The following is a 17,506-nucleotide window of genomic DNA, read 5'->3' on the forward strand; positions in this document are numbered from 1 at the left end:
GAGAGCGCAGGCGCATTGGAGTCACGTGACCTCTCCCGGCCCCGCTGCAGACCCGATAGCCTAGTGGGTGGTTGGGGCGGAAGGGAGTTGCTGGCATTATGGCGGGGTCTCTCGTGCGCCGGGACTCTGGAAGCACAGCTGCAGTCACTGTGATAAAGCGGGCGTTGGAACTAGAGTCCGAGTCCCGCTACCCGCAGGCTCTGGTGTGTTACCAGGAGGGAATTGATATGCTCCTGCAGGTTCTGAAAGGTGAGCAGTGAGCCGGGGAGGGAGGACTAGAGGAAAAGGAGCTGCAATCTGCTGTGTCTGGGCGGGACTGAAAGATTAAAACGCTTACTGTGCACAGCGAGAAAGCCTTAAAATACAGAACGTAGGGTAGTCTACAGGACAGGTGGACTGATTTCTTTGATATCTTTAGTAGATTGATGTTGTCAATAAAAGAGGGATTACTATCCTAGAATTTTAAGAGACATAACCAAATGTAATAGATAAGCCTTGAAAGGACTGGGGTTTGAATGAACTGTAAAAGACCTTTTGGGATCAAGTTGGAAAGGTTGAATATGGATTGGGTAGCATTAAAATTAACTTTGTTAGGCAGTATGGTATTTTTCGAAATCTGTTCTTAATTTTAGAGATGAAGCCTGAAGAAGTGTTTGGAGAAGAATTGTCATGATGTCTGAATTTGATTTTACTTTAAAAGAAAGTTGAAGCAAATATGCCAAAATGCTAACAATTTTTAAATCTAGGTGGTGGGTAATAAGGGTGTTCGTTACACCCTTTTCCTTACTTTTCTCATTAAACATTTTAATTAAATTTTTTTTTTTTTTTTTTTTTTTGGCCGTGACCCGCAGCATGTAGGATCTTAGTTCCCGGACCAGGGATCTAACCCGCGCTTCTGTATTGGAAGCGCGGAGTCTTAACTACTGGACCGCCAGGGAAGTCCCTTCATTAAAAGTTTAAATATATATATATATTTTTAAATTAGAAATGGGTATACTGACATTCGGTGTGAGAAATGTATAGGATTGTGAGAGGAGACAGTTAAGACTTTCTGTTACACGGTTATTCAATGTTGAGAGGTACACAGATAACCCTTAACACCCAGTACAATCCCTGGTAGGTAGTAAACACCTAGTAATTACGTATTAAATTGACTTAAGACCAGCCCCTGCTCCCCAGCCCCTGGGGCTCTTAGTCTGGCCTCAGATCTCCTCTCTGTGCTTTTTAGCCTGAGTGTTTCTGATTTGTTTCAGAAGCTTTGAGATAGTAGAGGCTGCTTTTCAATGTTCAGCACTTTTCTCAGAATGGTAAAACTCTACCTTGGGCAGGGACCATATGATGATGATGATGACGGTGATGATGGTGGTGATAATGAGAGTAACATCATTTGTAAGTGCTGAGTGCCAGGCAGTGTGCAGAGCACGTTAAAAGCATGATCTCAATTCATTCTTACAATTGCCTTATGAAGTAGGTGATGTTATCCTCATTTTACAGCATAAAAAATAAAGTTTGCTTTCCAGTTCTGCCACAATTGGTAGAGTCACAGCTGAAACCCAAGGCTTTAAAGACTCTACTATACTGACTCTCAGAAAGAGAGATGGTGTACATTGTTCGACTCTGAAGCGGCAGCATCACAGCAGTTCTGCTCCTCTGTGCTCCACTGATCCTGTGGGGCTTAGAGAGACAGTGATGTGATCTTGCGGGTTAAGATGTAAATGCAAATAACTCTAATACAGGGAAGAAGTGCCAGGAGCCATAATGACAAGTGCAACGAGGATTTAAACAGTTAACAGTCATTGGGGGATGGAAAGGTGTGGGTGGCTTTTGATAGGGGTTTTGGAGGGATGAGTAGAATTTCAGAAATTCAGCTGAAAGTGTTCCAATTCTGTCTGTACTGTTTTACCAAACAAGTGGCATAGGTCTGTAGAGAAAGAGTGAGAAGTAAAGATTAAAGGTAGACTGGGGCTTGGAGCACACTGCAGATGGCCTTGGCTGCCAGGAGATTTTAACTCATTCCATTGACAAGGAGAAACCATTTAAAGTTTTTACAAAGGAGTGACGTAATTAAAGTTGCATTTCAGGGCTCGGCTCTGTTAGGAATATGCTTTTCTCCCAAATATTTGCATGACCTACTCCCGCTCCTCTTCCAGGTCTTTACACAAATATCACCTTATTTGTGAGGACATTCTCTGACCCCCAGTGTAAAATTACAACCCCCATCCCAGGACTCCCTTATCCTTCTTCCTTGCTTTATTTTATTTAATAGCACTTACCACAATCTAACATACATGTTTTACCAATTTATTTATTTATTTTAAATCCATTCATCTGTCAGTGAACACTTAGATTGCTTCTACCTTTTGACTATTGTGAATTTCCCATTGCTTATTTATTTATTTGGCTGCGTTGGGTCTTTGCTACTGCGCATGGGCTTTCTCTAGTTGCGACGAGCAGGGGCTACTCTTTGTTACAGCGCGCGGGCTTCTCATTGCGGTGGCTTCTCTTGTTGTGGAGCACGGCCTCTAGGCACGTGGGCTTCAGTAGTTGTGGCACGCGGGCTCAGTAGTTGTGACTCACGGGCTCTAGAGCGCAGGCTCGGTAGTTGTGGCGCATGGGCTTAGTTGCTCCGTGGCATCTTCCTGGGCCAGGGATTGAACCCATGTCCCCCTGCATGGCAGGCCCCCCTGCATCCCATGTGCCACCAGGGAAGCCCTACCAATTTATTTTTATTGTTGTCTTTCCTCTCATTTGAATGATAGGGGAGGACTTAACTGCTACGTCTCCAGTGCTTAGAACAATGCCTGGCATGTGGTAAGTTCTCAGTAAATATTTCTTGAATAAATGAGTGAATATGGCAAGAGCGTAGGAGAGACATTAACCTGAAGATACTGAAGTCAAGCAGACCAACTAAGGAGCTCCTGCAGAAGTCAAGATGAGAGGTGATAAGGGCCTGAATGAACCAGGGGGGCAACACCAGTATTAGGAAAGGGAGGGAACAGTCTGGACATTGAATTACTGGCACTGGCACGTGATTAGATGTTGGAATGGGAATTGAAGATGGCTGTATGATTTCAAGCCTGGAAAACCAAGGCATGTTTGAGGAATGGGTCTATAGTATCAAACTCTGATCAAGGATGATGATTAAGAAAGGAGTACTATATTTGTAGAGGACAGGGAAAATAGAGTATATTTATAGGCAGGAGCAAAGTAACAGTAGAGCTTAAGAAAAGAGATGTTAGATAAAATGTTCTAAAGGAGGCTGAGAGGGAGGTGTATGGAAAAAATGATGTAGATGATAATCATATTGACATTTATTGAGTATTTCCTACACGCAGGTCTCTTTCATAATTAATCATCTCCACAACTCTCTAAGGTACTGTTACTCTTTCTGTGCTACAGATGAGGTTGCAGAGAGGTTGAATAACTGGCCGAGGTCACATAGGCAAAAGTGACAAAGCAAGTTTTGAACTAGAACAGCCTGACTCCAGATGCTTTGCTGTTAGCCACTTTTCATACTGCCTCTTTGTAAAGAGTCCGTAAAATGCTGAATCCTGACGAAAAGTTCAAAGTTTTTGAGTTTAGAGGAACATATATCAACGTAGTGGAAGAGTATGAGTTCTCATATCACCTTAGGACAAAAAACAGGATTCTCCACAAGAGATTTATGGATGATATATGGGTATATTAGGATTTTCTTATGCTACTGTAGTATAGGCATGAGAAAGTGGGGATTTAAATGATATTAATTTTGGCAGTAGAAGAACTTGAAAGGGAAGGATTTCAGTGATTATATGGATATCAACAAAGGGTTGGAAACAACTTAAATGCCCCTGGGTAGGAGAGTGGTTGCATAAACCATGGTACAGCCAAACAATGGAGTACTATACTGCTGTAAAGAGGGTTGAGCAGAATCTTTGTGAAGTGATATGGAGTGATTCCCAGGATATATTGTTTAGTGAAAAGGACGAAGAGTAGCTATAGTATGGTAACCTGCATGTAAAAACAAAGATATAAGAAGATTTTCATGTGTCTCCTCATTTGTTGAAAAGAAACACAGGAAGGATAAAACCAGAAACTAATGAAATTAATTACTTAATATGCGGTGGGTGGGAAAGAGGTGGGAAGAAAGGAGAAATGGGAGTAGGGTAGCAGGATGAGGAGGGAGTGAATAACTTCTCTAAGTTATTCAGTTATACATAAGGGAGAGTGAAAGAAATAGGTAACCTAAGCATCTTTGGAAAATAGTATTTTGGCTGTATTCTGTAAAGTTAAAGACAAAGTGAACAGTATACAAACATTGTATTATTTTAATTGGTAAATTATTTTCTCACAACGGTATGGGTTAGGAATTCTCAAACTATTTTATGTCTATACTAGGCTTGAACAAGCCAGTAAATATATTGTGGATAATAAAAGAAGTTACAGGTAAGGAAAGGAGGAAGGCTAGAATGAACCCTATGGGATCAAAGTAATCAGCATGAATTCATGGTTTTTAATATAGATACAGATGGACAGACATAGAAATAGAGTTGTATGTGTGTGTTAGTAAACCTCCACGTACTTTCTACCTGCATTGACGGAAAGGGTCTAGAGGTAGTGTTAAGACTCCCTGAGTAGCAGTGAGCACAGTTAGTACCCAAAATATGATTTCTTGATACCATTCTCCAATAAAAGGAACCAGGTCTCCTTGGAGAAATGGTTGATTCCAGGGCTGGGGCAAGGAAAATAAAACATTTTGCACCAAAAAGTAAGGAAGTGCTCAAAAAATGATGGGTTATGTCAAAAGGACAAAGGAGCCAACATGATGGAACTCTTAAAGCCAACACTGGTAAAATTTGAGCAAGAAAAGATTGATAGTATTGGATTACAACCCATAGAATAAAAGATATATCCATGAGTCCATATTGATATAAATCAGTAGTTGAATAAGTAAGTAGATGGGAGAGCAGAGACAGCTCTTCCTTACAGTGGAATTCCAATTAATAAATTAAAGAGGAATGATGGGAATAGAAAATCACCATTTGGCAAACACTGCAGTAATAATCATTGCAGGCAAAGACCATCAATGGATGCTAAAATTAGCGGATGAAGAGTGGAGAGAGACAGGATATCTTCCCACAAGATAGCGATTCCATACAAAAGAGAAAATAGTGATTTTTGTAGTGGAGAAATCTGTGAACTCCACCTTAACCAAGTGACCAAAGTCAGCGTCACCAGGAATAAGACACATCAACATCGTGTACCCACTGAGAAGGGCGCAACACTTCTGTGATTTTCTTGCTAAAAAAATGCATAACCTCAGTCTGTCTAATCATGAGAAAACACAACAGCCCCAAATGAGAGACATTCTACAAAATAACTGACCATGTACTCTTCCTAAATGTCAAGGTCATAAAAGGCAGAGACACACTAAAGGAACTGTTACAGATCGTAGGAGGCTAAAGAGACATAACAACCACATGGTATGTGGGATCCTGGACCAGAAAACGAACTTTCCCACTAACTTTCTTTAGGTTTGTAGATGAGCTAATAGTGTCGTGTCAATGTTAAGTTACTTACTCTGATAATTGTACCATGGTTGTGTGATATGTTAATACTAGGGGCATCTGGGTGAAGGGATTCTGTGCCATTTTTGTAGCTTTTCCATAAATATATAGTTAATTCAAAATAAAATGTTTTAAAACTCAGGGTTTAAAAATAAAATTATAATGGAAAATAAAAGCAGTATTAAAAGGGAGGAAGGAAGGAGCCAGGAATTGATTTGGTGACTGATTGGGGGTGGGGCTTGGAGTAAGACTTTATTGATAATGTATATTCAAAAATACCTTCCATTTTCGGGGTGGCTGGGAAAATGATTCAGCATAAACCATAAAGGGGAAGTCTGGAACAGACGCTGGTTTTGTGGAAGAAAGATAGATATTGTTTGCTCTCTTTTGATTATGCTTAGATTTCAAACTTATGGGTAATTAGGACAAAATAGTGCTCAGACTCAGTGACATCAATAAGCCACCTTTGTTTCCTCACCAGAGTTGAAGTCTCAGCAGTGAGACATGGTGTCTGAGTCCCCACTCTTAAATAAAGCTGCTTCAAGTGCTTAGTGAAAAAAATGAAGGCCCTACATGATCAAGCTAAATTTGGGCCTATTATTTGTGCATTTTAGGACCAAGACAGACCATGCCAAAGAACAGGAAAGCCGTGGAAAACTTGGGAAATGGGAAATACTGCTTGTACCAAATAGGAAGCCTGTTTTGAAACTTGAAAGTGTATTTTTTATTTTTAATTTGTAGGCACCAAAGATGTAACAAAGAAATGTAATCTCAGAAAAAGAATTTCTGACTACATGGATAGAGCAGAAAACATAAAGAAATACTTGGATCAAGAAAAAGAAGGTAAAGAGGCTGTTTCGGAGAGTATGTGTATGTGCTCTTGTGATAAAGCCCATTTCACCCAGTGTTTCTGGCTGTGCCCTTTGGAGCTTGCAGGTCTACTCTGCATTTCCATTCGTCTGTACACGAGCTGTTCTTAACCTTTTTCTTCCCTGGTGGGGGGAAGGTGGGGCTCAGATACCCTCCTGAGAATCTGAGGACAGCTCGACGTACTGCAGAACTTCGCATGCCATTTTAAGGAGTTCATAGATCCCCGTGAAGCTTACGTGTAGACTCCAGTTTAAATAATACTACAGAGGAATACTGAATATAAATCCTGTATTTTATTTGTATTTCCCTTTATAAAATGACCGAAATATTAAAGTAGCTCAAGAAACTCCTGGGACTTCTTTGAGATTTTCGTTGTGAGTCAAGACATTTCAGGAGTTAGGTATTCCTAATGATTAGAGGTGCAGGAGGTATGGTTCCCTATTTATAACTGGTTCTCTACTCAATGAGGATCCAGTTTACAAACATATAGAAACAAATGGCCATTGCCACCTGAAGTGCACGGCTGCTGCTTTCTACAGTCAGTGGAACTACTGCCCTCAAAAAACCCAGTGCCCCCGGCCCTCAGCTGCTCTTTACTCCAGCCCTCTCCCCACCTCTTCCTGGTATTCTGTACTAGCGCACACCCTGACTACCCCCATTGAGGACCTCTGTTGAGTGGGAATAAAATTGTTTCCTTCACCCCAAATTGAAATCCACAATGCAATTTCCCTCTAAAACTTGGATGAAATATAGTACCATCAGCATTGTGGTTTGAATACTGTGGGTTAAATTAACCTGTGTGGCTAGCTTGGCTTGAAAACCGATGCACGGTTGGTAACGTTCTATCTTTGGAACTATTAGGAACAGAATCCAAACTACTGGTTTTCAAACAAGGTTTAAAAGTGCAACCACCATATAAATTAGGAACTACCATTAAGCGTCATATTTTTAAAAAAAACATAAAGGTCTTCGATAACTTATTCAATAATTAGCCATTTTGGATAAACACAAACAATGGAACTACCCTGCTGACGCTGTGGCATTCTGGGCTTTGGCTTGGGTTATTAAGAAGTACTATAAATTTCTGCTTAACACAGTCTCTACAAGTTCTAAGAAAGACTCCTAGACTCCATATTATTTTGCATTTATATATTTAATACTTCAGCTATTCAGTTGCAAGACATAAAAAGACTTAAATCTGAAGAGAAGGACCAGATGGCCACTGACTCATAGCTTGTGGTTCTACTCATGGTGGCAGGAATATTAGATATCTTTATACATATGGTTCCCTCTTGAATAAACTGCCTGGTCTATAGGATTTAGTTCAAGAACCTGTTCCAAGAAATCTCTGGACTTTCCCACTTGCCCGGCCTCCATGAAGGCAAAAAATCCCACATGGAATTTACCTTTGCGGGTGTAGCATCTTGCAATGTGCCTGGCATGGAGTAGGCATTCAAAAATGTTTGCTGACTGCACGAGTTAAAAAAAAATTAACTTGTATCTGATGCTGATTTATTACTGGATACAAATATAGTATGTATAAAAAGAAAGGAAGTAGTCCCTGGTTTTATTATGGAAGCTTGTGTTTTGTAGCTGGAAAATATCACAAGCAAATTAAAATAGAAGAGAACGCAACAGGTTTCAGTTATGAGTCACTTTTTCAAGAATACCTGAATGAAACAGTTACGGAAGTTTGGATAGAAGATCCTTACATTAGACACACTCATCAGGTAGGTGAAATGTACTCCCGTACGATGAAACGTTATTGTTTTAAATGTACGAGTTAGTAATAACGCCTCCTAATGTCTTTCAGCTGTATAACTTCCTTCGATTTTGCGAGATGCTGGTTAAGAGACCATGTAAGATAAAAACTATTCATCTCCTCACCTCTCTGGATGAAGTAGGTATCTGAAGGCATTTACTGTCTCTTAACGTCATGAACTTTACTCAGTTGCAGGGTGTAGTTCGAGGCAAACCTGGACGTCATGCTTCAGCTAGAGCTGTTTCACTGGGAATGAACTTATTCTCTAACAACCGGCATAAAACACCTTGGGGAAAATGCTGTTGATTTCAGTATGTCATATCTTGTATTTGGCCACTTTGCTAAACTCTCTTGTTCAAGTAGTTTCTCAGTTTCTTGGATATTCTATGAGGCAATCACACTGTCTGCATTATTGACAATTTCTGTCATCTTGATTTTGATTTAAATAGGAATGCTTCTAAAGAATTCATATTTCTAGGATTAATTTGAGAAGAAGGAAGCCCCATCTGAATAACGAAACAGCACCATTAAAATACATTTTATTTATTCTTTAATTGAATATAGGTTTATTCACTTTCACTTCCTTTTACAGAAAAACTAAAGATATCTGGGTTTATTAGTAAACGAGTCCTGTGCCATGCTGAGAAATTTACTATGAAAAAACATGCATCTCTAGAAATTATAAAAAATATTTACAGGGCGCTTCCCTGGTGGCGCAGTGGTTGAGAGTCCGCCTGCCTATGCAGGGGACACGGGTTCGTGCCCCGGTCCGGGAAGATCCCACATGCCGCGGAGCGGCTGGGCCCGTGAGCCATGGCCGCTGAGCCTGTGCGTCCGGAGCCTGTGCTCCGCAACGGGAGAGACCACAACAGTGAGAAGCCCGCGTACCGCAAAAAAAAAAAAAATTTACAGATTTGCCAAGCCACAGAATGCTAAGGTAATAAAACACATTTTAGCAGATAGGACAGAGTTGTGTTATGTTCACGTTAGAGAAAAAAACAATTATTTTGATAAAAACAGTTGCTCTTAAACTACTTCATCTTCTTCGGTTGCTTGTTTGCAATAATGGACAATGAAACTAGTATAGACTCTTTTCATTTTAATTCACCTATGATACACATTGCATAGTTTAGGAATAATTTAAAATATTAATAACTGAGGCAAAAAGTTGTATTTTTCCTATTAACAGGGCAGTGGGAAAGAACAGCAAAGTAGTGGCCTGGAAGAAATAAGAGAGTCACTCAGGAATCATGGAGTGCAGTTGGAATTAGAATACTCTTCTGTGATACACGACCGGGAAATTAGGTTAGTGTATGGTAATATTTTAATTTTTATGCAGTTGAAAAATACTTATTTTTATTTCTCATAATAAGTTATATATAATTACAAATAATATTCAATTTAAATATTAAAGATTTAAATAAAGCTCAGTTTTCATATCTTTTCACTTTTGAAGAAAAAAAAAATCTGGCTTATTTTGTCCTGTATGTGAGTTTCCTATTTCCTAATGGAATAAAATTTACATGTTCTGTGTCATGTGAGAAGAGGAAGTACTTTTCTGTCATTCAGCTATACACAGTGTTATGGCATTGGGATAATTTCCTTTTCTAGTGATACTAATATTTATTTAATGTGGTTTTACTTCTCATGGTCTTTTAAATATTCTAGTAGACATGACAGGACGCTGTGTCATGCCTGCCAGGGCTCCCCCTGCTTATGTCCCCCACCTCAAGGCAGGGAAACCCCTGAAACATCACCACAGTCTGCCTGAGTACGCTTGGAAGCCACTTCTTAGCAGAACTGGGAAGCTTTATCAGTAAGGTGAAATTCAGGAGGAAGGTTTAATTGAATTGTTAAACTCTTTATCAGCTAATGGATGTTTTGTTTCACTGTAGACACAGCCCATGGGTAAACCCAGGTTTGGTTCAACTCTTGCCACTGGAGGAAGTGATTTTATTTGTTAGGGGGAAATTTAGCTGACACTTAATACATTATAATTTTGGTCATTGTCTGACTTAAATGTCTGGAATGTAATATTATATACTAATTTCAATAGGTTCAACAATGGATGGATGATTAAGATCGGAAGGGGACTTGATTATTTTAAGAAACCACAGGTAGGATATAGTCTTGTGAGTGACTGTGTAGCACTCTTTTTATTTTAACAAAATGGCTTTGGTCCTTTTTGTTAAAAAAATTTCTTTTCTTCTCTTCTTAGAGTCGTTTTTCCCTTGGATATTGTGATTTTGATTTAAGACCATGCCATGAAACAACAGTGGACATTTTTCATAATAAGCACACACAAAAAATATGATGGGTAGTAGCTTAATTTACATTATATGTTTCTATTTTAAATGAATATTGGATTTTTCTTTTTTTTTTACTTTGGACAGATCATTCCTGTAACGTAAGAGTTTAACAATAAACTTTTACATTTCTACTAATTTATGGATTCATTGTTCAGTTGTGTGACCAATCCTAAGTATTTTTATAAATACATTGCTCAGTAGAGTTACAGTGTTTCAAGTCATATGGTTAATTTAAACATTTTACCAGATTTTCTCTATTTGACTGTTGGAGAGTGAATCAACACGTAATGAGCACCTATTAAGAAGATGAATTGGATGCTTTAATCTTGCCCCTGGGAATTTAGGGTCCAGGAAGAAAAATCATGAATTAGAGTACTCTTAAGAGACAGATGGGCTGTGGGTCTAACAACCAGAGAAAAATAACCACCGATAATTTTGTTACAATTAAGTGTCTTTAGCAGACATTTACCTATTTACATTTACATATGTATATATATATATATATATATATATATGTAAATGTTTGGGCATAAGAATGGACAAATAAGTCACTGGGACAGAATAAGGAATCCAGAAACACACCTGAGAGAAAGTGGATGTGTGTATGGGCACATAATAGATAATAAAGGTCTTTCAAATTAGTGGGAAACAAGTAGACTGCCAATAAAAGTTTGCAAAAGGTAACATTAGATCTCTACCTTATGCCACATAGAGAAATTATTCTAAATGGGTTAAAGGGCTAATGAAATGAAATATTCAAACACTTTTTTTTTTAAACTCCACTGAATGTACTAAGCATAACACAAAACCCAGGAATTATCAAGGAAAGTAAAGAGCACATGATCATATAAATATTTAAAACTTGAATAAAGGGAACCATAAAAAAGTTAAAAACATATGAGATCAAATTTACAACATATAGGAAAAGGGTTAATAGTCCTAACATACGAGGAAGATTGCCACATTTTCAGCAAGTTTGACCTGACCAAGGATTTGGTCCTTTGAGCAATCTCTCTCTACTGGGTTGTTCCTGCGGTACATACATTCCCATCCAGATACACCCTGTTTCTTTGTTCTTCATGAACAAATTTCTTGGAGTTCTCTATACAGTTTTTTCCCCTTTCCTCACCACCTATTCACATTTCAATTCACTTCTATCCGGCTACCCAGTCACTCCACTGAAATTGTTCTTATCAAGGTCAGCAGTGACCTCCATACCACCATATCCAATGGACACTTTTTAACCCTCGTGTTACTTGTTTCAGGAGTATTAGACCTAGCTGGCCACTCCCTTTTTCTTTTTGTAATTTTTTTTTATCATTGTGTTCTGAATTCACAGCATTTTAAAATTTATTTTTATTTCATTTTATTTACTTTTGGCTGCATTGGGTCTTCGTTGCTGCACACGGGCTTTCTTTAGTTACGGCGAGCGGGGGCTACTCTTCGTTGTGGCGAGCGGGCTTCTCATTGCGGTGGCTTCTCTTGTTGTGGAGCATGGGCTCTAGGCGCACGGGCTTCAGTAGTTGTGGCTCGCGGGCTCTAGAGCACAGGCTCAGTAGTTGTGGCGCACAGGCTTAGGTGCTCCACAGCATGTGGAATCTTCCCGGACCAGGGCTCGAACCCATGTCCCCTGCATTGGCAGGCAGATTCATAACCACTGCGCCACCAGGGAAGTCCCTGGCCACTCCCTTCTTGAATCTCAACTTCCGTGTAACACACTTTGCTTCTCCTCCACCCTACCTTTTAAATATTGGAGTTCTCCTAAACTAAGTACTAGGTAGTAACCATTTTTTTAGTAGGAACTTGTATGGGGAGGTCTTCCCCTATAAGAATTACACTTGTGGGGCTTCCCTGGTGGCGCAGTGGTTGAGAGTCCACCTGCCGGTGCAGGGGACACATATTCGTGCCCCGGTCCGGGAAGATCCCACATGCCGCGGAGCGGCTAGGCCCGTGAGCCATGGCCGCTGAGCCTGCGCGTCCGGAGCCTGTGCTCCGCAATGGGAGAGGCCACGGCATTGGGAGGCCCGTGTACCACAAAAAAAAAAAAAAAAAAAAGAATTAACACTTGGGGGGAAAAAAAAATTAATAAATAAATAAAAAAGAATTACACTTGTGGCCTGATAATTAGATGTTAATGTGGCTGCAGCTTTAGGAACTTGACCTAGTTGTGTGTACCTTCCATGTTGGCTGGGGGAGGAAGCACTATCAGGTGTGAGGAGATGGACGGGGCAGGATCTGCCAGACCAGGACTCCCACCTTCTCCCCTTTTTCAAAGGTGTGTGTTCTGTTCCAGGTGTAGTACCTGGATGGGTCTGGTTTGCAGCAGGACATCAGCATCCCAGTGGAGAATGAGTCATTCCTCCTCATACAGGGATGCAAAGTAACTCACCCGTCTTGGTGGGACGTCCCTTTACAAATCCCATTGCAAACTCCCCTCCCAGGTGTGACGGGGCTTGGTGTTCTCAGCAGCATAGCACGTAGATCCACAGTGAGAGGGAAATGGCTGTCTCCTGCAATTTCCATACCTTACTGTGGGTATTGTGTGTCTAAGCAAGGGTCTCCCATCTGGCCTGTGGGGCAGCAGGCCCTCCTGGTTGATCACTCAAATGTCTTAAAGCCTGGGATAGTACTTTAGTCCATCTGGCCAAGGTGGTTTTTACCTGTTAGTAATTCAATCTGCTGCTTTAATGTTTCATTCTTCCTTTCTACCGACTCTGCTGGTTGTAGCTTGTAGGAGAGACAGAACCTCCTTCAGTGTCATGTTCCTTCACCCAATCTTATGTTGACTGAAAGAAAAAGGCACAACATAAGAGTTGTTAGTTTCAGTTTTATTCGGAAAACTTAGTGAGGACTATAGCCTGGGAAACAGCCTCTTGGTAGCCCAGAGGGGACTGCTCCCCAAGACACAGGGGAAGAAGCCAGTATATATGTGATTTTGGCCGGGGAAACGGTGCAGTGAAGTATACATCTCAGTAAAAGGTTAGTGCTGGTCATGAGGAACAGATATATTAGTTAATGATGTTAGTGCTTTTTCTATGTATGCAAAGATGCAAGAATCTGGGTTCTCTAAAAATCTTCCTGAGATATATCTATCTAAGGGGCCTGTTTTTCCAAAGCATATATGTTCTCATCCTGTTTTTCGTCCTGAATTCCTTTCAGGGTGCACCGTCAGTCAGCGACTGCAGTGGCTAATGACTTGATCCTTGTAGAGCTGGATGGTGGGCAACATTCTTTGTTCTACACTTGCATATCATGACCTTTAAAATGTGACTGCCCAGTCACTGTCTATTGGACAAGGGTATCCATAAATGGTACTCAGCTTCTCTAATGCCCTTACGGTGGCAGCCTGCTTTGCATGGCAACAGGGGAAAGCTTGAGTGAAGCCAGACCTGGTGGCCTCCTGGCACAGGAACAGTGGGCAGAACATACATTCCATGGACAGGGGAGGAGGTTAGGAGCCTCTGATTGCCTGGGTCCAGTTTGAAGGACAACTGGCGGTCACATCCTCTTGATGGCCTCCTCCAAAAGGTGCGCTTCACCTCCCACCAAGATTTGTAAGTTGGAGGATTCCCCAAACGTAGGGGACTTGGATGCTAAACACTTTAAACTTTAGATGAATTACACAAGTCCACAATTATCCATTTTCATGATATACGATACTATCTATATGCTGTCAACTCCTATTAAGCTAAGACTTCTCCTTGGAATTCTAATCTCACATATTCAGCTGCCTGTTTGGCATTTCACCTGGCATCTCAGAAACACACAAGCATTTCAAACATAACAGGCCCCAACTGAACTTGATACACACTCCCCCACTGCTCCCATGTACCCCCATCCATCCAGTTGCTTAAGTAAGAAATCTAGGCGTCATTCTTGATTCCTCCCTCCCCTTCATCCTCATATGCAGACATGCAGAAAGTTCTGCAGAATCGACCTGCAAAACATGCCTTTAATCCATGTGTTCCAGGAATGCTCGTCAGATTTCCCTTTTAGAACCTGCAGCCCTTAACAGCCTTCACCTGATGTCATCCTCTCTCTCGAGAAACAAAGGGTATCAGAACATCATGGCTGCTTTATTGCACCAAGCACATCATGTCAGGATTTTTATACCTTGCTTAGAAAATAATTTTCAGTTGTTGTGACACATGTAGTGCTTAAAAACGGGCCCATGAACAACCCCTTCAAAATTGTGTTTACTTGGTATTTAATATTGCAAAAGAACAATGGGGCCTGCCCGTGAAACCTGCCTCAAATGAAGAACATTTAGCCTGGCACCTGTGTTTGTCCCAGGAGCAACTTGAAAAATCCCCTTCCCTTACCCTGCTCCCATTTTGAGATATCCAGCTGCAGCAAAACCCTGTGTGTCCGCCTCTGCTCCCCACAATCCCTCAGAAACAAGGATGGGATCTGGATCCACTGAGATACATGAAAGGAGAAGATCTCCTAAGAGGACTGAAATTAATGTGATAGCCAAACACTGGGTTACATTGTTTCAGGCGAAGATGTCTGAAGGTCTCCGAGTCCTGAAACCCCTGTTATGGGTTGAATTGTGCAAACCGCAGCCCCCCCTACCCCCCCCCAAGAAATTCACACGTTGAAATCCCAGCCCCTGGTACTTCAGAATGTAACCATATTTGGAAATAAGGTCTTCAAAGAAATAAGTTAAAATGATGTCTTTAGGGTGGCCCTAATACAATATGACTGGTGTCCTTATAAGAAATGGACATCTGGACACAGATACGCACACAGAGGAAAGACTATGTGAGGGCATAGCAAGAAGGTGCCACCTGTAAGCCAAGGAGACAGGCCTCAGAAGAAATCAAACCTGGGAATTCCCTGTCGGTCCAGTGGTTAGGACTTGGTGCTTTCACTGTTGGGGCTCGGGTTCAATTCCTGGTCAGGGAGCTAGGATCCCACAAGCTGCCAGGTGTGGCCAAATTAAAAAATAATTTTTTTAAAAAAGAAGATGACTTTATTTTTTCTTAAATTCCATATATATGTGTTAGCATACGGTATTTATCTTTCTCTTTCTGACTTACTTCACTCTGTATGACAGACTCTAGGTCTATCCACCTCATTACAAATAGCTCAATTTCATTTCTTTTTATGGCTGAGTAATATTCCATTGTATATTTGTACCACATCTTCTTTATCCATTCATCTGATGATGGACACTTAGGTTGTTTCCATCTCCGGGCTATTATAAATAGAGCTGCAAGAACCTAGGGGTAAGACAGGAATAAAGACACAGACCTACTAGAGAATGGACTTGAGGATATGGTGAGGGGGAAGGGTGAGCTGCGACAAAGCGAGAGAGAGGCACGGACATATATACACTACCAAACGTAAGGTAGATAGCTAGTGGGAAGCAGCCACATAGCACAGGGAGATCAGCTCAGTGCTTTGTGACCACCTGGAGGGGTGGGATAAGGAGGGTGGGAGGGAGGGAGACGCAAGAGGGAAGAGATATGGGAACATATGTATATGTATAACTGATTCACTTTGTTATAAAGCAGAAACTAACACACCATTGTAAAGCAATTACACTCCAATAAAGATGTAAAAAAAAAAAAAAAAGAAGAAACCAAACCTGCTGTCACCTTGATCTTGGACTGAATAAATGACTGTTGTTGTTTTAAGCTACCAAGTTTTGGAGTGGTTTGTTATGTAGCAATAGATAACCAGTGAATCCGGATTACTCTCCTCCCTGCTCCACTTCTCATTCCTCAGGGCTCAGCTTCAATGTCAGGTCCCTGATCGCTCTAGCTAGGGAGCCCGTATTGTGTAACTGCCTGGACTTTTCTTTCATACTTTTCTCATTTTGTAAGCATTTACTGATTTCTTTCCCTAGTTTTAAAAAACTCAAGTCTTGACCTATTAATGGGTCATAAAGTCAATTTTTAAAAGAAATAAAATTGAATATAAAATATCAGATAAGTAAGTAGTAAAGGATAAGCATCGTATTGTGAAACTTGTTAGGTATAGGCAACATGTATGTGCTGGTGCACAATATAAAATACATTTTTTACTCCAGTTTTTAAAAAGTTTGAAACCACTGCTCTAAACTGTCAGTTCTTAAGCTCAGTGAGCATGTCGCTTTCACTCACCATGAACATCCAACAACTAGCAAAGTACCTGGCACAGAGTAGGCACTCAATAAACATGTAGGAACTACTGTAGAAATAAGAGGAGTATGTGAGTGAACTTTAGAGACAGGAAATGGTTGGCAGTGGTGGTACCCTTTGAAGAAGTCTGACAATGAAGTGATGGAGATAAACAGAGTAAAGCCTTGAGCAGGAGTCTTTGGGAAAGGGGAGACATGAGCGTGTCTATTCACTAAGGCTAAAGATCCAGTAAAAGTCGAGAGAGAGTTAGGCAAGATAAAGGAGATAAGTAACTGATAGTACAATACAAAGCACAAACAGGCTGGAGAGGAAAAAGCCACCAGCCAATTCTCGAGCCAATTCTTTGAGATTGAATGAAATGAGAAAAGTTGAAGTAGAGAACACGGGGGCGCTGAAGGAGCTCATTTCTGAAAGCCTCCACTCTCAAATTATAAATCAAGGTTTGTGACCAGATTAAGAGTAATGGAATTCTGAGCTTAGGAAGAGTGGGAACATTTACGAATAAGGCCTCTGAAGAATGAGGGGGAGTCAACGGGTGAGTCGAATCTGGTACCAACAGAACAAAGAAATACAAGTTGAAAACTGTGAATTTTCTTCTAGCATTGCCTGCCATCTGGGTATAAGAGTGGAAATCAATTGTTGGAAAAAAAAAAAGGGTGGCTATGATAGGTCAAGAGAAACAAATGAGAATGCTGGTAAGAAATGGAATTGAAGCAAGAGACTGAGGAAAAGTTATTGGCTTAGAAAAGTGCAATAAGCTTGATTTAATGGGAGAGGACGGAAGGATAAGGAAACAATGAAACGGGAGAATTTTAGAGTTTAAGGTATCAGAGGTGGCAAGAAGCTGGGGTTATATTCCCTAGAGGTAAGAAAGAGAACGGACTCTGAGGT

At 40.7% G+C, this 17,506-nt stretch overlaps 1 protein-coding gene across 3 annotated transcripts; it reads left to right on the forward strand.

The window, feature by feature from the left end:
- The first annotated feature begins 50 nt into the window (after positions 1-50).
- Positions 51-10,622, forward strand: MITD1 (microtubule interacting and trafficking domain containing 1). 3 transcript variants are annotated; one of them, XM_060169624.1, is made up of 8 exons: positions 122-249; positions 2,760-2,811; positions 6,288-6,389; positions 8,010-8,146; positions 8,230-8,316; positions 9,368-9,483; positions 10,235-10,295; positions 10,397-10,622. In XM_060169624.1, exons 3-8 carry the CDS (start codon positions 6,341-6,343, stop codon positions 10,490-10,492), a joined length of 546 nt encoding a protein of 181 aa, XP_060025607.1. In that variant the 5' UTR covers positions 122-249; positions 2,760-2,811; positions 6,288-6,340; the 3' UTR covers positions 10,493-10,622. The 3 variants fall into 3 exon arrangements, with proteins under 3 accessions (XP_060025606.1, XP_060025607.1, XP_060025608.1); XM_060169625.1 differs by lacking the exon at positions 122-249 and adding an exon at positions 1,331-1,389; XM_060169623.1 differs by lacking the exon at positions 2,760-2,811 and having other exon boundaries at positions 51-249.
- Positions 10,623-17,506: the final 6,884 nt, after the last annotated feature.

The sequence above is a fragment of the Lagenorhynchus albirostris genome, chromosome 13, assembly GCF_949774975.1.
Source record: "Lagenorhynchus albirostris chromosome 13, mLagAlb1.1, whole genome shotgun sequence".
Taxonomy (NCBI): Eukaryota; Metazoa; Chordata; class Mammalia; order Artiodactyla; family Delphinidae; genus Lagenorhynchus; species Lagenorhynchus albirostris.